Raw genomic sequence first — 16,613 nt, forward strand, 5'->3', positions numbered from 1 at the left:
ACAGGACAAAGATTAGTTCCCAGATGCAGAAGGGATACGAAGAAGCAATAGAGTTAATGGCAGATAACTAAAGAGTGTGCAAGAACATAGGACCTGCGACTTCATTTTCATAGATCTTTAAGGGTAACAGGACATGTTGAGAGTATTAGCAAAGCAAATGGGATCTTGGGTTCATAAGATGCGGGAAGTGATGTACAACTGAGTTAAAAGGGACTGAATAACTCAGGCTTGCTAAAGAGTTTTAAGATTTTGGGCAAGAGATGTAGGAGAATAATAAACTCTGCCCTTGAGGGTGGTGGAAACAGAGACAAGGATTTCAAAAAGAAATTGGATAGGCACTTGAGGGAAATAAATCTGCAGGGCCTTGAGGATAGAATGGGGCTGACTGGATTGCTCCTCAGAGAGCCAGCATAGATTCAATGGGCTGAATAGCCTCCTTCTGTGCCATAAATGACTATGCTTAGACAGAGCAATGCAATCCTCAGTCAACTGGTCTCATTCAAAAAAAGAATCTCCCCCTTCTTTCCAATCAGATGTCAATTGCCAGTAAGGGTTTTGAACATCAGCAGCATGTTATACAACAGGAAAGATACTGACCATGGATCTGCACAGCACAGTGCTCAATCCAAGTTCTATGTTTTCCAACATCTGGCTGTAGGGACGTGCCCAACTCTAAGCAGAAAATCAATGTGTGAATGACAGTCCATAACCCTGGAGAGAGAGGAACTCCTCTTGCCAGCCTTTCATTAAGGACTGGCCAAACCCATTTTGGATAACATTCAAGTTGGAGATTCAACTCAGCAGGAACAGTAGCTTTCACCAATCACTTCACTGCCTTTGGTTCTCTCTGCTTTCCCCAAACACAAGTATGACCCGCCAGACTGAGAAAAAAAACATTCATGACAAAGCTTGTACTTCACTTTCAGACACTCCAAACCTCTGTACCAAAGAACAATGGACTGGGAGATGTGGTGAGGTGAAGAGACAACTAGTAGCTATAATTTATGACCAGTTTGATAACCTCTGCCAAGCAAACGATCACATCAAAAAGCATTAAAAATGAAAACGATTACAATATAATTAAAATTAAGAACTTTATTTAAAAAACTTCGCTAGAAGTGCAATAGGCACCTATACAAAAAACGGATTAAGGCAAGACTCCTGTGCACTGACTGCAGGGATAGGAACTGGATAAGATCAAGACATCTTGTAAGGAGCACTGACACTACTGCACCAGTCCTTATACACAGTGTGGGGGTCTGCGACAAGGCCACTGTGGGGAATGTCTATTCTTTCAGAATTAGCCCTTGCAATGATTGCTGCAGGAACTTCATTATCTGGACCAGGCTGGTGACCAGGGTGAGCACGGGTTCAGTTACCAGGCTGGTGACCAGGGTGAGCATAGGTTCAGTTACCAGGCTGGAGCTGTGTTTGCAAGACGTCTCATGCGTCTGTAAAACAAAAAAATATCCTGTCATTACGTACTATTCACAACACAAAAACAAAATATTCCCTTTCTTCCCTTCTGCCTCATGTGTTTATCTGAATTCTATTTAAATGCTTCTATATTATTTGCCTCAACCACTCCCTGTGGAAGCAGATTCCATATTCTAACCACAACATATAGTTCACCCTTACTGCTTGGTTATGTTGTCACTAGCATTTAGCTAAAGCCCGAGCCTATTCTCCTTACATCCAAATGCTCACAGTTGAGCAGGAGTCACATAGTGGAGGCTAACACTCCACTGCAATACAGAGGGAGTGTTGCACTGTTGGAGGCAACGTCTTTCCAGATGTGCCCTTTAACTGAAGCCTCATCTGCCCTCTCATGCGAGTGTAAAAGATTCCATGGAACTATTCAGAAAGCAAAAGAGTCCTGGGCAACACATCCCATAACAAACATCATAAAACAGATTTAACAGATCATCAGATTATCACACTGCTTTTTGTGGGAGCTTGCTGTGCGCAAATTAGTTGATATGCCTCCTACATTACAGCAATAATGACACTTCAAAAATACTTCATTAGCTGTGAATCATTGAGCATTGGGGGCAGGGTGTGTTGGAGGGGATGTGTGTTTGTATGTGTCACAGGGTGGGCAGTATATGTGTGTGCATGTGAGAGTGTGTGCATGTGAAGGGTGGGGAGTGGGTGTGCGCGTGCGCACGTGTGCATGCATGTCAAGACTGGGCTGGTGTGTGTTGGGGGATAGGGGGCGTGTGCATTGGAGGGTGTGGAGCGCATTTGGTGATCCTGGTAATATGGATGTACCTCGTGTTTCTGTCCTGATCTCGAATCTTCTTCTCCATTTCGGCATCAGTCAGCGTCTCGAGCAGGGGGCACCACTGATCAGCATCTCCAGTGTTTCGGATCGCAATCTCCACTGTGGGCAGCGGGTTCTCACTGTCATATCACAAGAAAGAAAAAACAGGCATTAAAATCACTGGCTGCAGGAAAGCACCCCCTCACAGCCAGCTTAGCAGTTAGGTATACTGCATAGGGAGCCAGGTCATAGTCCAAAGCATTTCATACAGTGAACTCCTGTCACAGAATTACATAATTGTTACAGTGCAGAAGACAGCCATTCAGCCAATCGTGTGCGCACTAGCTTTCTGAATGAGCACTGTGACTTAGTGCCAATTTCCTGCCTTTTCCCCATAACCCTGCACATTATTTAAATAGAAACAATCATCTAATGCCCTTTTGAATGCCTCGATTGAACCTGCCTCCACCAGACTTCCACCCAGTGCATTCCAGACCCAAACCATTTGCTGTGTGAAAAATTTTTTCTCACATCACATTTGCTTCTTTTGCAAATAATTTTAAATCTGTGCCCTCTTGTTCTTGATCCTTTTTCAAGCTGGAATAGTTTCTCCCTATCTATTCTGTCCAGCCCCCTCATGATTTTGAGCACCTCTATCAAATCTCCTCTTAGCCTTTAGCTCTCCAAGGACAACAGTCCCAACCTCGCCAGTCTATCTTCATAACTGAAATTTCTCATCCCTAGAACCAATTTTGTAAACCTCTTCTACACTCTGTCCAATACGTTCACATCCTTCCTAAAGTGTGTCATCCAGAACAGTACACAATACTCCAGCTGAGGTCTAACTATTGTCCAATACAAGTTTAGCTCAACCTCCCTGCTCTTGTACTCTATGCCCCTATTAATAAAGCCCAGGATACTATATGCTTTATTAACTGCTCTCTGCACCTGTCCTGCCACATTTAATGATCTGTGCACATATACACCCAGGTCCCTCTGCTCCTGCACACCCTTTAGAGTTGAACCCCTCATTTTATATCGTCTCTCCATGTTCTTCCTACCAAAATGAATCACCTCACACTTCTCTGTATGGAACTTCACCTGCCACCTATCTGCCCACTCTACGAACTGATCAATGTCCGTTTGAAGTTCTACTCTGTCCTCCTCGCAGTTTATAATGCTCCTATGTTTTGTATCATCCGCAAACTTTGAAACTGTCCCCTGCACATCAAGATCAAGATCATTAATATTATCAGGAAAAGCAAGGGTCCCAATACTGACCCCTGGGGAACTCCACTACGAACCTTCCTCCAGCCTGAAAAATATCCAATATCCATTACTCAGTTTCCTATTACACAGCCAATTTTGTATCCATTTTGCTACTGTCCCTTTTATTTCATTAGCTATAACTTGTGTGCTTTTTGGAAGTCCATGTACACCACACCGACAGCATTATCCTCGTCAACCCTTTCTGACTTCATATGTAAATCCCCTTTTTGGTCCCTAATCAGCCCTACTCTGCCTTTTACCACTTTTTAAACTATTTATGTTACCCATGTAGGTGAATGCAGCAGCTATTTTGTGTATGGTGGGATTCCATATACAACCATGAATGACCGATTACTGTGTTTTAAATGGTGTTGGCTGATGGAGTGTGTGGTTCATGACACTGTCAAATATCTCAGCTTGTGCTAACTGGGCTCACCCTGTGTGATACTGAGCCTCACACTAAGCAGATAAGAGTCTAGGCCCCATCCCTGACCTGGTGCTGGCTTTTCTCTGGGATTACAACACTGGGTTCAGCTGAAAGCATATATACATTATGAGAAACTCACAGAATAAAGAGCCCATGAAAAAGCTCCCAGCAATAGTCCAGGTTTTAAATGATGTGGCTTCAAAGATTGAGATTGGTACGTTCTTACAGGATTCTGAGATTTTAGAACAGTCCCCATGAATTAGAAGGTAGCAAATGTAAGCCAGCTATTCAAGAAGAGAGGGCAGGAGAAAACTGGGCCTGTTAGCCTGACATCATGAACTATTATTAGGGACTTAGAAAATCATAATACGATTGTGCAGAGTAAAAGTAGACATTTTTGAAAGGGACAAATCTTTGACAATGCTTGACAAATCTATTAAAGTTTTTTGAGGTTGTAACCAGCAGGGTAAATAAGTGGATGTTATGTATTTGGATTTTCAAAAAGCATTTGACAAGGTGCTACACAAAACCAAGGCTCATGGAATTGGAGGTAACATATTTAATTCAGATTGGTTAATAGACATAAAAATCTAGGAAATAGGAGCATCAGTAGACCATACTGTCCTCAAGCCTGCTCCGTTATTCAATATGATCATGGATGATCATCTACCTCAACTCCACTTTCCTGCGATTCCGCCTATCCTTCGATTCCTTGAGGCCAAAAAATCTGTCTATTTCAGCCTTAAATATATTCAATGGTGGAGAATCCACAACCTTCTAGGGTAGAGAATTCTAAAAGCTCAACCCTCACCTCAGTCCTAAATGACCAAACCCTTATCCTGAAAACTGTGCCCTCCTATTCTAGATTTACCAGCCATGACAAACAATCTCTCAAACCTGTCAAACCCCTTCAAGATCTTGTAACTCTTTCGAGTACAAACACGTTTCCATCTGTTCCTATTCAGATGAAGTTACATTGTTTCATAGTTTGCCATTGTGAGATTTGAACTCTTGATCTTGGGGTTACAAGCCCAGTACCATAACCACTTGGCTATTTAGGCCAAGCTCAAAAATAGGGGAATCTGTCAATGTAACTCTTTCGAGTACAAACACGTTTCCATCTGTTCCTATTCAGATGAAGTTACATTGTTTCATAATTTGCCATGGTGAGATTTGAACTCTTGATCTTAGGGTTACAAGCCCAGTACCATAACCACTTGGCTGTTTAGGCCAAGCCAATTCCTACAGGCTGTAGGAACAAATAGGACATTTTCAGTTTGGCAGGTTGTAATTAGCAGGTGCTGCAATGATCAGAGCTGTGGCCTCAGCCAGTTATACTGTATGTCAATGATTAGGAAGAATTAATGTATTTAAGTTTGCTGACAATACAATGCTGCATGGAAAAATAAGCTGTGAGGTGGACACAAAGAAGCTGCAAGAGATAGAAAGGATATGTGAGTTGGCAAGAATACAGCAGGTGGAAAATGAAGAGGAGAAATGCAGTTACGCACTTTGGTATTAGGAACCTAGTTCAGAGGGGTCTGGGTGCTCCTGTACATATATCACAAAGTTAACATTTAGGAACCGCAAGCAATTTGGAAAGCAAATGCTATATTTGCCTTTATTGTAAGGGGATTGGAGTATGAGTAAGGGAGTCTTGCTACAATTATACAGGGCTTTGGTGAGATCACACCCATGTACAGTTTTGTTGTTCTTATCCAAGGAAGGATGTACTTGTCCTAGAGGGAGTGCATTGAAGACTTACTCCTGGAAAAGAGGGCTCTCCTTTGAGGGCACATTGAATAATTTGGGCCTATATGCGCTGGAATTTTGAAGAATGAGGGATGATCTCATTGAGACATAAAATGTTTAAGCAGTTTGACCAGATAGATGCTAGGAGGGTAGTTCCCTTGTCTGGAGAGTTAACACTGGGAGTCTCAGGATAAAAGGTTGGTCATTAAGGACTGAGATGAGGAGAAATTTCAAAGTATTATGAATCTTTGGAATTCTCTAGCCCAGAGCTGTGGATTATCTATTGTTAAATATAATTAAAACAGATCAAAAATAAATCAAAGGATCAGACAGGAAGGTGAAGTATTCAATAGGTGAAGTATTCAAGTATTCAATACTGGAGCAGGCTCAATGGGCTGCACGGGCTAGTCCTATTATTATCATAGCCAGGGATCACAGCTTTTGCCCAGGCCTCCAGGTAGACGTTTGTAGGTAGTTGATAATCAAAATCCAGACTCACACATGGTCAGTGGGTTAGTGGCACCCTGTTTCCCAGCCATGACTCAACGGTTGCAGGGTGACCCAGCAAATAGGAATGAGTTTGTGACTCTAAGTGGGCTAATGGGGAAGAATGAGGGGGAGTGACAACCTACTAACATGGGCAGGGAATCTATTAGGAGGTAGGAGACTGAATAGACTGTGTAATAGCAGGATATCAGCAGTACTGTCCTTCAGGGTTCTGTACTGGGCCTCAGCTTTTCACTATATTTATCAATTTCATAAATAAAGGGAATGAGGGCCGTATATCCAAGTTTGCTCACAACACTAAGTTTGGTGGCACAATAAGTAGTGTAGATGGGAGCAGAAAGTTGCAAAGGAACATTGGTACATTAAGTGAGTGGGCATAACTGTGGCAGATGGAGTTCAATGCGAGGAGGTGAGATATAATCCACTTTGGACCTAAGAAAGAGATCAAAGTATTTCCTAAATGCTGAGAACGTAAGAACTGTTTGAGAGAGATATTTAGGGATCCATGTTCAGAAATCATGAAAAATTAGTAAACCAGTATTAAAGCAATGAAAAAGCAAGAACACCTTTGCCAATTGACTCCGGCCTACCTGAAGGCATATGTGCGCTGATGCCAGCTCAGCTGACCCCTGATACTGTAAGCAATGGTGGTGACAAACTCTCCTCCGAGACCCAACTCAGAGCACAGCTTCAGAGCAAACTTCTCAGGCGAGTTCTCCCTCTCAGACATGTCCCACTCAAACTGATCCACCAGCGAGATGTTCCCCACATGGATGTTCAGCTGCACAAACACAACACCTCCATTACTGCCCAGTTTCACTCAGCCCCCAACTATATAAATAACTGTTAGAGAGGGCCTAATGGGCTGAATTCAGATTGGAACCAGTACACTTCTTGCTCTAAAGGAACAACACACTCGTAGTTTAGACAGTTATATGTAGCCAGCTATTCAGCCACTAAGGGTATCACAGCCAGGCTTCTTGCTCTGGGTGTGTGGCCACATGCATGCTTTCCCACAGCAAGTGGTGATCATTACCTGATGACCAGATCCCTAGTGCAGCAGCACCCAAACCACTTTCCCTGGCCAAGATCAATGAGCTCAGCACAGCCCTGGAGATGAACTAGGATCTTCCTGTTCTCAGAATTGCAGCAGGCTGTGTGCTTCTTTATTAGGGCACTACGGAAGATTTGGTGGAGCATTACATTGTCATTTTGGCAGATCCACTGGAAGGAGTGTGATCAGGTTCTCATCCACTGCAGCTCTTGTTCCTGGAATCCAACTGATTCCCTCACACTGAAGTAACCCTTTGCATGAGATGATCACCTTTAGCAGGTTTTCCTATCAAGGTGCTAACTGAACTCAACTGGAAGCAGCTATCGCCCCAACAATGGCAGGCTTGGTACAGAACCAGGGTTACATCATCAACACTTCCAGCTGGGCTAGGATAGACCAGGACTGGATCACAAGCACCAGCAGCTCTGCTGGGAGGGAAAAAAACGGGCTAGGTCTGTGACCAAAACTAAAATGACTCAGCCCATCCACCCATTACAGACTCTGCATCAAGTATCAACTTGAATTGAAAATAAAACACAACACACGCCCCATGCCATCTTCAAATGCTGCTCCATTGTGGTATCTAGCTCCAAAGGAAGCTGGATGGGATTCAGTATTGGCAGACTGTATGAACACAAGGGGATTCTATTACACCTGAGCCTAATGTCACCCTCCCCAAACTATGGAGCTGCAGGAGGGATAAAATGAAATGGAAGCATCAATCTGCCTGGGTTTATTCCTCTTCCTAACTCAGCAGCACTGAAGCCAAGCACTATGACAGGATTTGGAAGGACTCACCTTAATGATGACCCTCTGATCGGACTGATCTTCTAGAATACTGTCTGTCGGGTAGGAGTCAATCTGTTGACGAATTGCTGAGGCGATGGCAGGGACAAAGGTCAAAGGATTCAAATCCAGGTCATCACACAAAATCTCTGCAAACATCTCTGGGGTCATCAACTTCTCTGCAAAGGAAGTGAGAAGCTGGTTGTGAATAGGAAAAGCAATGCTCAATAACAGCAGATGCAGCAAGACTGGCACAACACCATGCTGAATGAGCAAGTACACAAGCCTGTCCAATCAGCCCCACTGACACTCCATCATACATATCCAGAGCCAGGTGTAGATGCGAAGGTATCAGCTGTGGTAGAGTGGGTTTTAGTCATATTCCACAGACTTGAGCAAATTATCTAGGCTGATTGTGCAGTGCACAATCAGATTCAATCTTTCAGATCAGACACGGAATGGAGGCAAGGCCTGTTTTCTGAAACACCAGTTACACACAGTGTCATTGTTTTGAAGCAGGAGAGCTCGGCTCAGTATCCTGGCTTCTATTTATCCCTCAACCAACATGACTAAAATGCAGATGATCTTGTTTGCACAAATTAGCTGCTGTGTTTGCTACATTATAACAGTGACTACATTTCAAAAAACTTCACTGGAAATAGAGGCTATTATGAGCACTGCAACTCAACAGTGATATATATTGGCCTGGGAGGGGATAGAGTGCAGATTGACCAAAATACTATCAGACCCCAGACAGTCAAGTTAGAAGGACAGGTTGCACAAAGCTGGCTTGCATTCCCTTGAGTTTAAGAGGTTGAGGGGTGATATACTCAAATGTATTTAAAATGATTATGGGATTCAATAAGGTAAATCCAATGAATGTATTTTCTCTGGTTCTCAAGTCCCAGCTCTTTGCCAGCAGAATCTGCCTGGAGTTTCTTCACCTACACAGGAGAATCTGTAACATCCCCATCCCCTGGTTATTCTGCAGGACTGTTTATCAGGATTATTAATTGCTTGATTTAGGGGTTTTAGCAACGGACATCAGTCAGGATCAAAGATTTTTTTTAAACACAGTGCATTACAATGATCTAGAATGTGCTGCCTGAAAGGCCAGTGGAACCAGATTCAACAGTAACTTTCAAAATGGAACTGGATAAATGAAGGAAAAATTAGCAGGTGTGGGATTAATTGGATAGAGTCAGCACAGTGCCAGGTGCTGCGGCTGTCATTCTGTGACTCTATGGCTGCCTCTGCAGGTTGTGAATCCTGGCCCCTCTCTCATGCAAACTCTTCCTCTGTTCACCTTACAATTGGTCCTGGGTTAAGAACGTGAGCTGAAGAAAGCCCTTCCACAGGTTGCCTCAGCGTACAGAAGCCTGAAGCAGAATGGTTCTGGTGTGTCCTATGGGTTACAGCGAATGGAAGACTTGAACTATCTCCATTGCTGCTACTCACCATTCATGTTCCATGTGAAGGCATCCCTCAGCTTCTGTCCATCTATCTCCATGTCGAGGCGGATAGGAACCAGCACTTCAGCCTGAGAGGCGTTTTCATGGATCACTGCTGGGTCATGGTCATCAAAACTGGGTGAAAGAAAGAGAGAGAGAGATAGAAGAAAGTACATGAGAGACAGAGCACACAGAAGATAGTGTGAGAGAGATAGAGAAAGAGAGAGGGGAGAGGGAAAAACAGAGGAAGAGAAAAGGAAAGGTCTCATTAAAACTCACTGAGCAGATCCACAGTGCTACAATAGAATACAGCTCTGAGCGTTCAATCAATATTTAATTACATCACAGCACAGGTCACTCACTCACTTTTCCAGAACCGTTTCATCCAATTCAGGGTCGCGGGAAATCAGAGCCTATCCCGACAGACAACGGGTGCTAGGCAGGGTACACCCAGGACAGTTCATCACAGGCCACACACACATGCACGGACAGTGCTGAATCAAAAGATCAGCTTCTGTTCCTCAAACTTACATTGAGCTTCACTGGTGCAGTGTAGAAGGCCTAGAACAGAGAGGTTAGAGTGGCGCTGAGGCAGAGAATTAAAAACACAGGCAACTGGAGGCTTAGCGCTACAGTTGCAAACTGAACAGAGTTGTTTCACATAGCACCCAATCTGCATTAGGTACTCCCAATGTACAGCAAATACAGTACTATAAACTGGAATCACCGTTTCACCTCATGGCCTTGGACAGTGAGGAGAGGGGAAGTAAAAGGGCAGGTGTTGTATCTCCTGTGTTTACATGGGAAATGTGTTATAGGAAATGGAGGACTTATTGGGGGTTGAGAGGAGTGGTACAGGATGACACAGAGGAAATGTCCCCTTCAGAATGCTGAAAGGGGAGGACCAAGGAAGATGTTTGGTGATGCTGGTGGAAATGAAGGAAAAGAGACTGTGTGTGTGTGTCCTGTGCTGGTGGAAATCTGTTGAATGTGAAGGCTGGTGGAGTGGTGAGAAAAAAGGGGAACATTATTGTGGTTCTGAGAAAGTGGGGGGGGGCGGTGGTGGGGAGAGATGAGAAATGTTGGAAATGGGCTGCACACAGTTAAGGGGCATGGCCTCCATGGTAAAGGGCAATCCTGAGGAAAAAGGAAGAGCCATTGGACAAGCTGGTATGGAAGGTGTGATTGTCAGAACAGATATGACAGAGATGGAGAGTCTGGGAGAATGGAACAGAGTACTTATGGGAAGCGGGATAGAAGGGAGTGTACCAATGAGTCTTGGGTCTCAGTGGGTTTGTAGTAGATACTGGTTGATGGTCTATTCCCAGAAATGGAGTTGGAGAAATTGAAGAAGTGAAGAGTCAGAGATGGATCATGTGAAGGTGATAGAATGGTGAAAATTGGATGCAGCATTGATGACATTTTCCAGTTTGTGGAGGCAGTATGAGCTAATGGGAACCCTAATTAACTTAGGAGTCAGAGGAGGGGGATCAAGGACAAGAACGAAACACAGAAAGGGGAATAAGTGATAAGCAGAGAAATCAAGGGCAAGAATCCAACAGTGCCTCAGTGAAAAATAGTGGGAACGGGACGTGATGTTAAAAAGACAAGCCTTAAGGCTTTGTGTCTTAACACGAGGAGCATTCACAATAAAGTGGATGAATTAACCACGCAAATAGATGTAAACAGGTATGATATAGTCGGGATTACAGAGACGTGGCTGCAGGGTAACCAGGAACTGAACATCCAAGGGCATTCAGTATTTAGGAAGGGCAGACAAAAAGGAAAAGGCGGTGGAGTTGCATTGCCAGTTAAAGAGGAAATTAACGCAATAGTGAGGAAAGATATTAGTTCCGATGATGTGGAATCTATATGGGTAGAACTGAGAAACACTAAGGTGCAAAAAACATTAGTGGTGGTTGTATATAGACCCCCAAACTGTAGTGCTGATGTTGGGAATGGCATTAAACAGGAAATTAGAGACGCATGCAATAAAGGAACATTTGTAATTATGGGTTACTCTAATCCGCATATAGATTAGGCAAATCAAATTAGTAACAATACTGCAGAGGAGGAATTCCTGGAGTGTATACGGGATGGTTTTCTGGATATGTTGAGGAACCAACCAGAGAATAGGACATCCTAGACTGGGTATCGTGTAATGAGAAAGGAATAATTGGCAATTTTGTTGTGCGAGGCCCCTTGGGGTTAAGCGACCATAATATGATAGAATTCTTCATCAAGAATTCTTCATCAAGATAGAGAGTGACTAGTTGATTCTGAGACTAGGATCCTGAATCTTAATAAATGTTCTCGTGAGTCCCAACACAAACTGGAGGATCAGTACCTCATCTTCCAATTAGGCTTTTAACAGACTTCCGGCTTAACATTGTATTCAACAACTTCAGACCATGAACTCTCTCCTTCATTTTTACTCCTTTATAAATCCAATTTTAAAATTATTTTTTACTTTTTAAAATTTATTTTTATTTATTCATGTTTTTTTAAAATATTGTTTTAAAAATTGTTTTTTTTTTAATTCTTTTCCCCCTACGTCCTCCCCCCACAGAGCCATCTGTCGCTTGTTTCTATGTTGTGCTTTCAAAGCGCTGACCCTTGTTCTGTTATTAACACATTCTGCTATCTTACCCTAATGCCACTATCAGCACCTTCTTTAGTCTTTATCATTAATGCTCCATTTGTCTTGCATCCATGACATCTTTGTCTATCTCTTCTCACTCCCACCTATCCCTGACCTTCTATTTTGCTCCATCCCCTCTTAAACAGTATAAAATCTATCACATTTCTACTTCTTTTCAGCTCTGAAGTCATATGGACTCGAAACATTGTTTTTTTTCTCTCCACAAATGCTACCGGACCTGCTGAGTTTTTCCAGCATTTTCTGTTTTTAGTTCAGATTTTCAGCACCTGCAGTGGTTTGCTTTTATTATTTCAATTAGAGCTTTGAAGCTGCACAGACCCAGTGAGTGTGTCATTTTGGTTTATCAAAACCTATGCTTTTTGGCTGCATAGAATGCAAAGTGAAGGTTTGGTGAGTGAAGGAGTTCGGTGAAGAGGGGAAGATGCTTCCTCTACTTTTTTTTCAGCCTCCAGCAGTTGGCTCTTACTTTGGTACAGAGGAGGATGATGATTGGTGAGTAATTGGTAAGTTATTCCAATTGTAATAAATAGTTTTCAAACTTATAGGCAGGTTAGCTTGACCCAGTAGAATGTGCATCCTGTGAAAAGTGAGAAGTCATGGAGGCACCATGCGACCTAGACGAACGCATCTGCAGGAAGTGTCACCGACTGCAGAAGCTTGAGTTCCGGATTTTAGAACTTGAGCGGCAGCTGGGGTCACTGTGGTGCATCCACGAGGCAGAGAATTACATGGATAGCATGACTAGGCAGGCAGTCGCACAGCAGGTAAGGAGCATATTGGCAGAGAGGGAGTGGGTGGCCACCAGCCAGTCTAAGAGAACCAGGAAGGTAGTGCGGGAGTTCCTGGAGTCGATTTGCTTGCTAATCAGTTTTCCATATTGAATACTGGTGAGAAAGATGGTTCCTCAGGGGAATGCAGCCAGTCCATGGCACCCCAAGTGACTCAGCTGCACAGGAGGGGAGAAAGAAGTGCAATAATGATAGGGGATTCAATAGTCAGGGGAGCAGACAGGCATATCTGTGGCAGTAAACAGTCCCATGACTCCAGGATGGTATATTGCCTCCCTGCTGCCAGGGTCAAGGATGTCACGTAGCAGATGCAGGGCATCCTTCTAGGGGAGGGTGAATAGCCCGAAGTCATTGTCAACATTGGTACTAACGATTTGGTAGAAAAAGGGATGAGGTCCTGTAGGCTGAGTATAGGGAGTTAAGAAAGAGATTAGCTAGCAAGACTTCAAAGGTGGTAATCTCCGGATTACTCTCAAAGCCACTTGAGCATGGAAATAGCAGAATACACCAGATGAATGCATGGTTGGAGAGATGGTGCAGGAGGGAGGGCTTGAGATTTCTGGGGCATTGGGAACAGTTCTGGGGAAAGGTGGGATCTGTACAAGCTGGACGGTCTACACCTGGACAGGACCAGGTGCAAATTGGCATAGGGACGCGAGAATAAGGGAAGTAAACACGTGGTGCGGGAAAGAGGGGTTCCATTTCGTGGGGCACTGTCATCAGTATTGGAACAGGAGGGATCTGTGCCATTGGGATGGTCTCCACCTGAACCGATCTGGGACCAATGTTCTAGTGAAAAGGGTAAATAGGGTGGTCAACAGGACTTTAAACTAGAAAGTGGGGGGGAGGGAAGAGTAAAACTCCAAGAAGCATGACTAATGGGAAACAAAGCAGCAGGTTAATGTGTGGGGGGGTGAATTCAACTTCATGGAAAATTATGAAAAAAGAAAGGAGAGCCCAGGAGAGGCTATTAAAGTCTCCTGATCACAAAATAGGACAGAGTGTTTGGAAAGGGCTAGGATTCTAACTTCAAGCACATCAGATAAAGGGATGACAATGAGAAAGGGGACAGGAAATACAGGACTGAAGGTGTTGTATCTGAATGCACACAGTATACGGAATAAGGTAAATGAGCTTGCGGCGCAGAATGAAATTGGCAGGTATGATGTGGTGGGCATTATGGAAACATGGCTGCAAGGACTGGGAGCTAAATATCCAAGGATATACATTCTATTGAAAAGATGGGCAGGTTGGCAGAGGGGGTGGGGTTGCTTTGTTAGTAAGAAATGTAATTAAATCGATAGCAAGAAATTATGTAGGGTCAGATGATGTAGAATCTCTGTGGGTAGAGCTGAGGAACCGCAAAGGTAAAAAAACCATAATGGGAGTTATGTACAGGCCTCCTAACAGTAGTCAGGATGTGGGGCACAAGATACACCAGGAGATGCAAAAGGTGTGTAAGAAAGGCAAGGTTACAGTGATCATGGGGGATTTCAATATGCAGGTAGACTGGGAAAATCAGGTTGGTAGTGGATCCCGAGAAAAGGAATTTGTGGAATGTCTACGAGATGGCTTTTTGGAGCAGCTTGTGGTGGAGCCCACTAGGGAACGGGCAATTCTAGATTTAGTGATGTGTAATGAGGCAGATTTGATAAGAGAGCTTAAGGTGAAGGAACCCTTAGGAGGAAGTGACCATAATATGATAGAATTTACCCTGCAATTAGAGAGGAAAAAGCTGGAATCAGATGTAACGGTTTACAGTTGAATAAAGGCAACAACAGAGGCATGAGGAAGGAGCTGGCCAGAATTGACTGGGAGATGAGCCTAGCAGGAAAAATAGTGGAACAGCTATGGCAGGAGTTCCTGGGAGTAATTTGGAAGACACAGCAAAAATTCATCCCTCGGAAGAAGAAGCACACTAAAGGGAGGACGAGGCAACCATAGCTGACAAGGGAAGTCAGGGACAGCATACAAGCTGAAGAGAAAGCATACAATGCGGCGAAGAGCAGTGGATTGGGAAGCTTACAAAGACCAACAGAGGACAACTAAAAAAGAAATAAGGAGGGAGAAGATTAAATATGAGGGTAAACTAGCCAGTAATATAAAAGAAGATTACAAGAGTTCTTTTAGATATATAAAGGGTAAGAGAGAGGCAAAAGTGGACATTGGGCCGCTGGAAAATGACGCTGGAGAAGTAGTAGTGGGGAACAAAGCAATGGCGGAGGAACTGAATGGGTACTTGGCGTCAGTTCTTCACAGTGAAAGACACGAGTGACATCCCCAAAGTTCAAGAGAGTCGGGGGGTAGAGGTGAGTATGGTGGCCATTACCAAGGAGAAGGTACTAGGAAAACTGGAAGGTCTGAAGGTGGATACATCACCTGGACCAGATGGATTACACCCCAGAGTTCTGAAGAGATAGTGGAGGCATTAGTGGTGATCTTTCAGGAATCACTGGAGTCAGGGAGGGTCCCAGAGGACTGGAAAATCGCTATTATAACCCCCCCTGTTTAAGAAGGCAAAAGACAGGAAATTATAGGCCGATTAGCCTGACCTCGGTCGTTGGTAAGATTTTAGAATCCATTATTAAGAATGAGATTTCAGAATACTTGGAAGTGCATGGTAAAATAGGGCAAAGTCAGCGTGGTTTCATCAAGGGGAGGTCATGCCTGACAAATCTGTTAGAATTCTTTGAGGAGGTAACAAGTAGGTTAGACAAAGGAGAGCCAATGGATGTTATCTACTTGGACTTCCAGGAGGCTGCTCAGTAAGATAAGAACCCTTGGCGTTAGAGGCAAGGTATTAGCATGGATAGAAGATTGGCAGTCTGGCAGAAGGCAGAGAGTGGGGATAAGGGGGTCCTTCTCAGGATGGCGGCCGGTGACTAGTGGAGTTCTGCAGGGGTCAGTGTTGGGACCACAACTTTTCACTTTATACATTAATGATCTAGATGAAGGAACTGAAGGCATCCTGGCTAAATTTGCAGTTCGGCCCTTCTAGTCCGTGCCGAAATATTATTCCGCTAATCCCATTGACCTGCACCCAGTCCATAACCCTCCAGACCTCTCCCATCCTTGTATCTATCCAATTTATTCTTAAAACTTAAAAGTGAGCCCGCATTTACCACGTCAGGTGGCAGCTCGTTCCACACTCTCACCACTCTCTGAGTGAAGAAGTTCCCCCTAATGTTCCCCCTAAACATTTCCCCTAAAGCCATATCCTCTCATGTTTATCTCTCCTAATCTAAGTGGAAACAGCCTACTCGCATTTACTCTGTCTATACCCCTCATAATTTTGTAAACTTCTATCAAATCTCCCCTCATCCTTTTACGCTCCAAGGAATAAAGTCCTAACCTGTTTTATCTTTCCCTGTAACTCAACTCCTTAAGACCCGGCAACATCCTAGTAAATCTTCTCTGCACTCTTTCAATCTTACTGATATCCTTCCTGTAGTTAGGCGACTAGAACTGCACACAATACTCCAAAGTTGGCCTCACCAATGTCTTATACAACCTTACCATAACATCCGAACTCCTATACTCAATACTTTGATTTACGAAGGCCAGTATGCCAAAAGCTTTCTTTACAACCCTAGAGTTTATATATAATATATATAATATATAACATAAAATAAAATTCTACGGTTCTAGATGGAG

At 43.7% G+C, this 16,613-nt stretch overlaps 1 protein-coding gene across 2 annotated transcripts in view; it reads right to left on the bottom strand.

Moving 5' to 3' along the window:
- Positions 1 to 1,080: 1,080 nt before the first annotated feature.
- smarcb1a (SWI/SNF related, matrix associated, actin dependent regulator of chromatin, subfamily b, member 1a) overlaps positions 1,081 to 16,613 on the bottom strand; it is a 30,537-nt gene continuing 15,004 nt past the window's right edge. For both annotated transcript variants that reach the window (XM_041201921.1, XM_041201923.1), the window contains exons 4-8: positions 9,517 to 9,644; positions 8,071 to 8,237; positions 6,809 to 6,999; positions 2,272 to 2,403; positions 1,081 to 1,451 (exon numbers count right to left, since the gene is read on the bottom strand). In XM_041201921.1, the coding sequence (XP_041057855.1) occupies positions 1,412 to 1,451; positions 2,272 to 2,403; positions 6,809 to 6,999; positions 8,071 to 8,237; positions 9,517 to 9,644 (658 nt within the window). In that variant the 3' untranslated portion in view covers positions 1,081 to 1,411. The remainder of the gene's footprint in view (positions 1,452 to 2,271; positions 2,404 to 6,808; positions 7,000 to 8,070; positions 8,238 to 9,516; positions 9,645 to 16,613) is intronic.

Source organism: Carcharodon carcharias, chromosome 13 (genome assembly GCF_017639515.1).
Source record: "Carcharodon carcharias isolate sCarCar2 chromosome 13, sCarCar2.pri, whole genome shotgun sequence".
NCBI classification, from domain to species: domain Eukaryota; kingdom Metazoa; phylum Chordata; class Chondrichthyes; order Lamniformes; family Lamnidae; genus Carcharodon; species Carcharodon carcharias.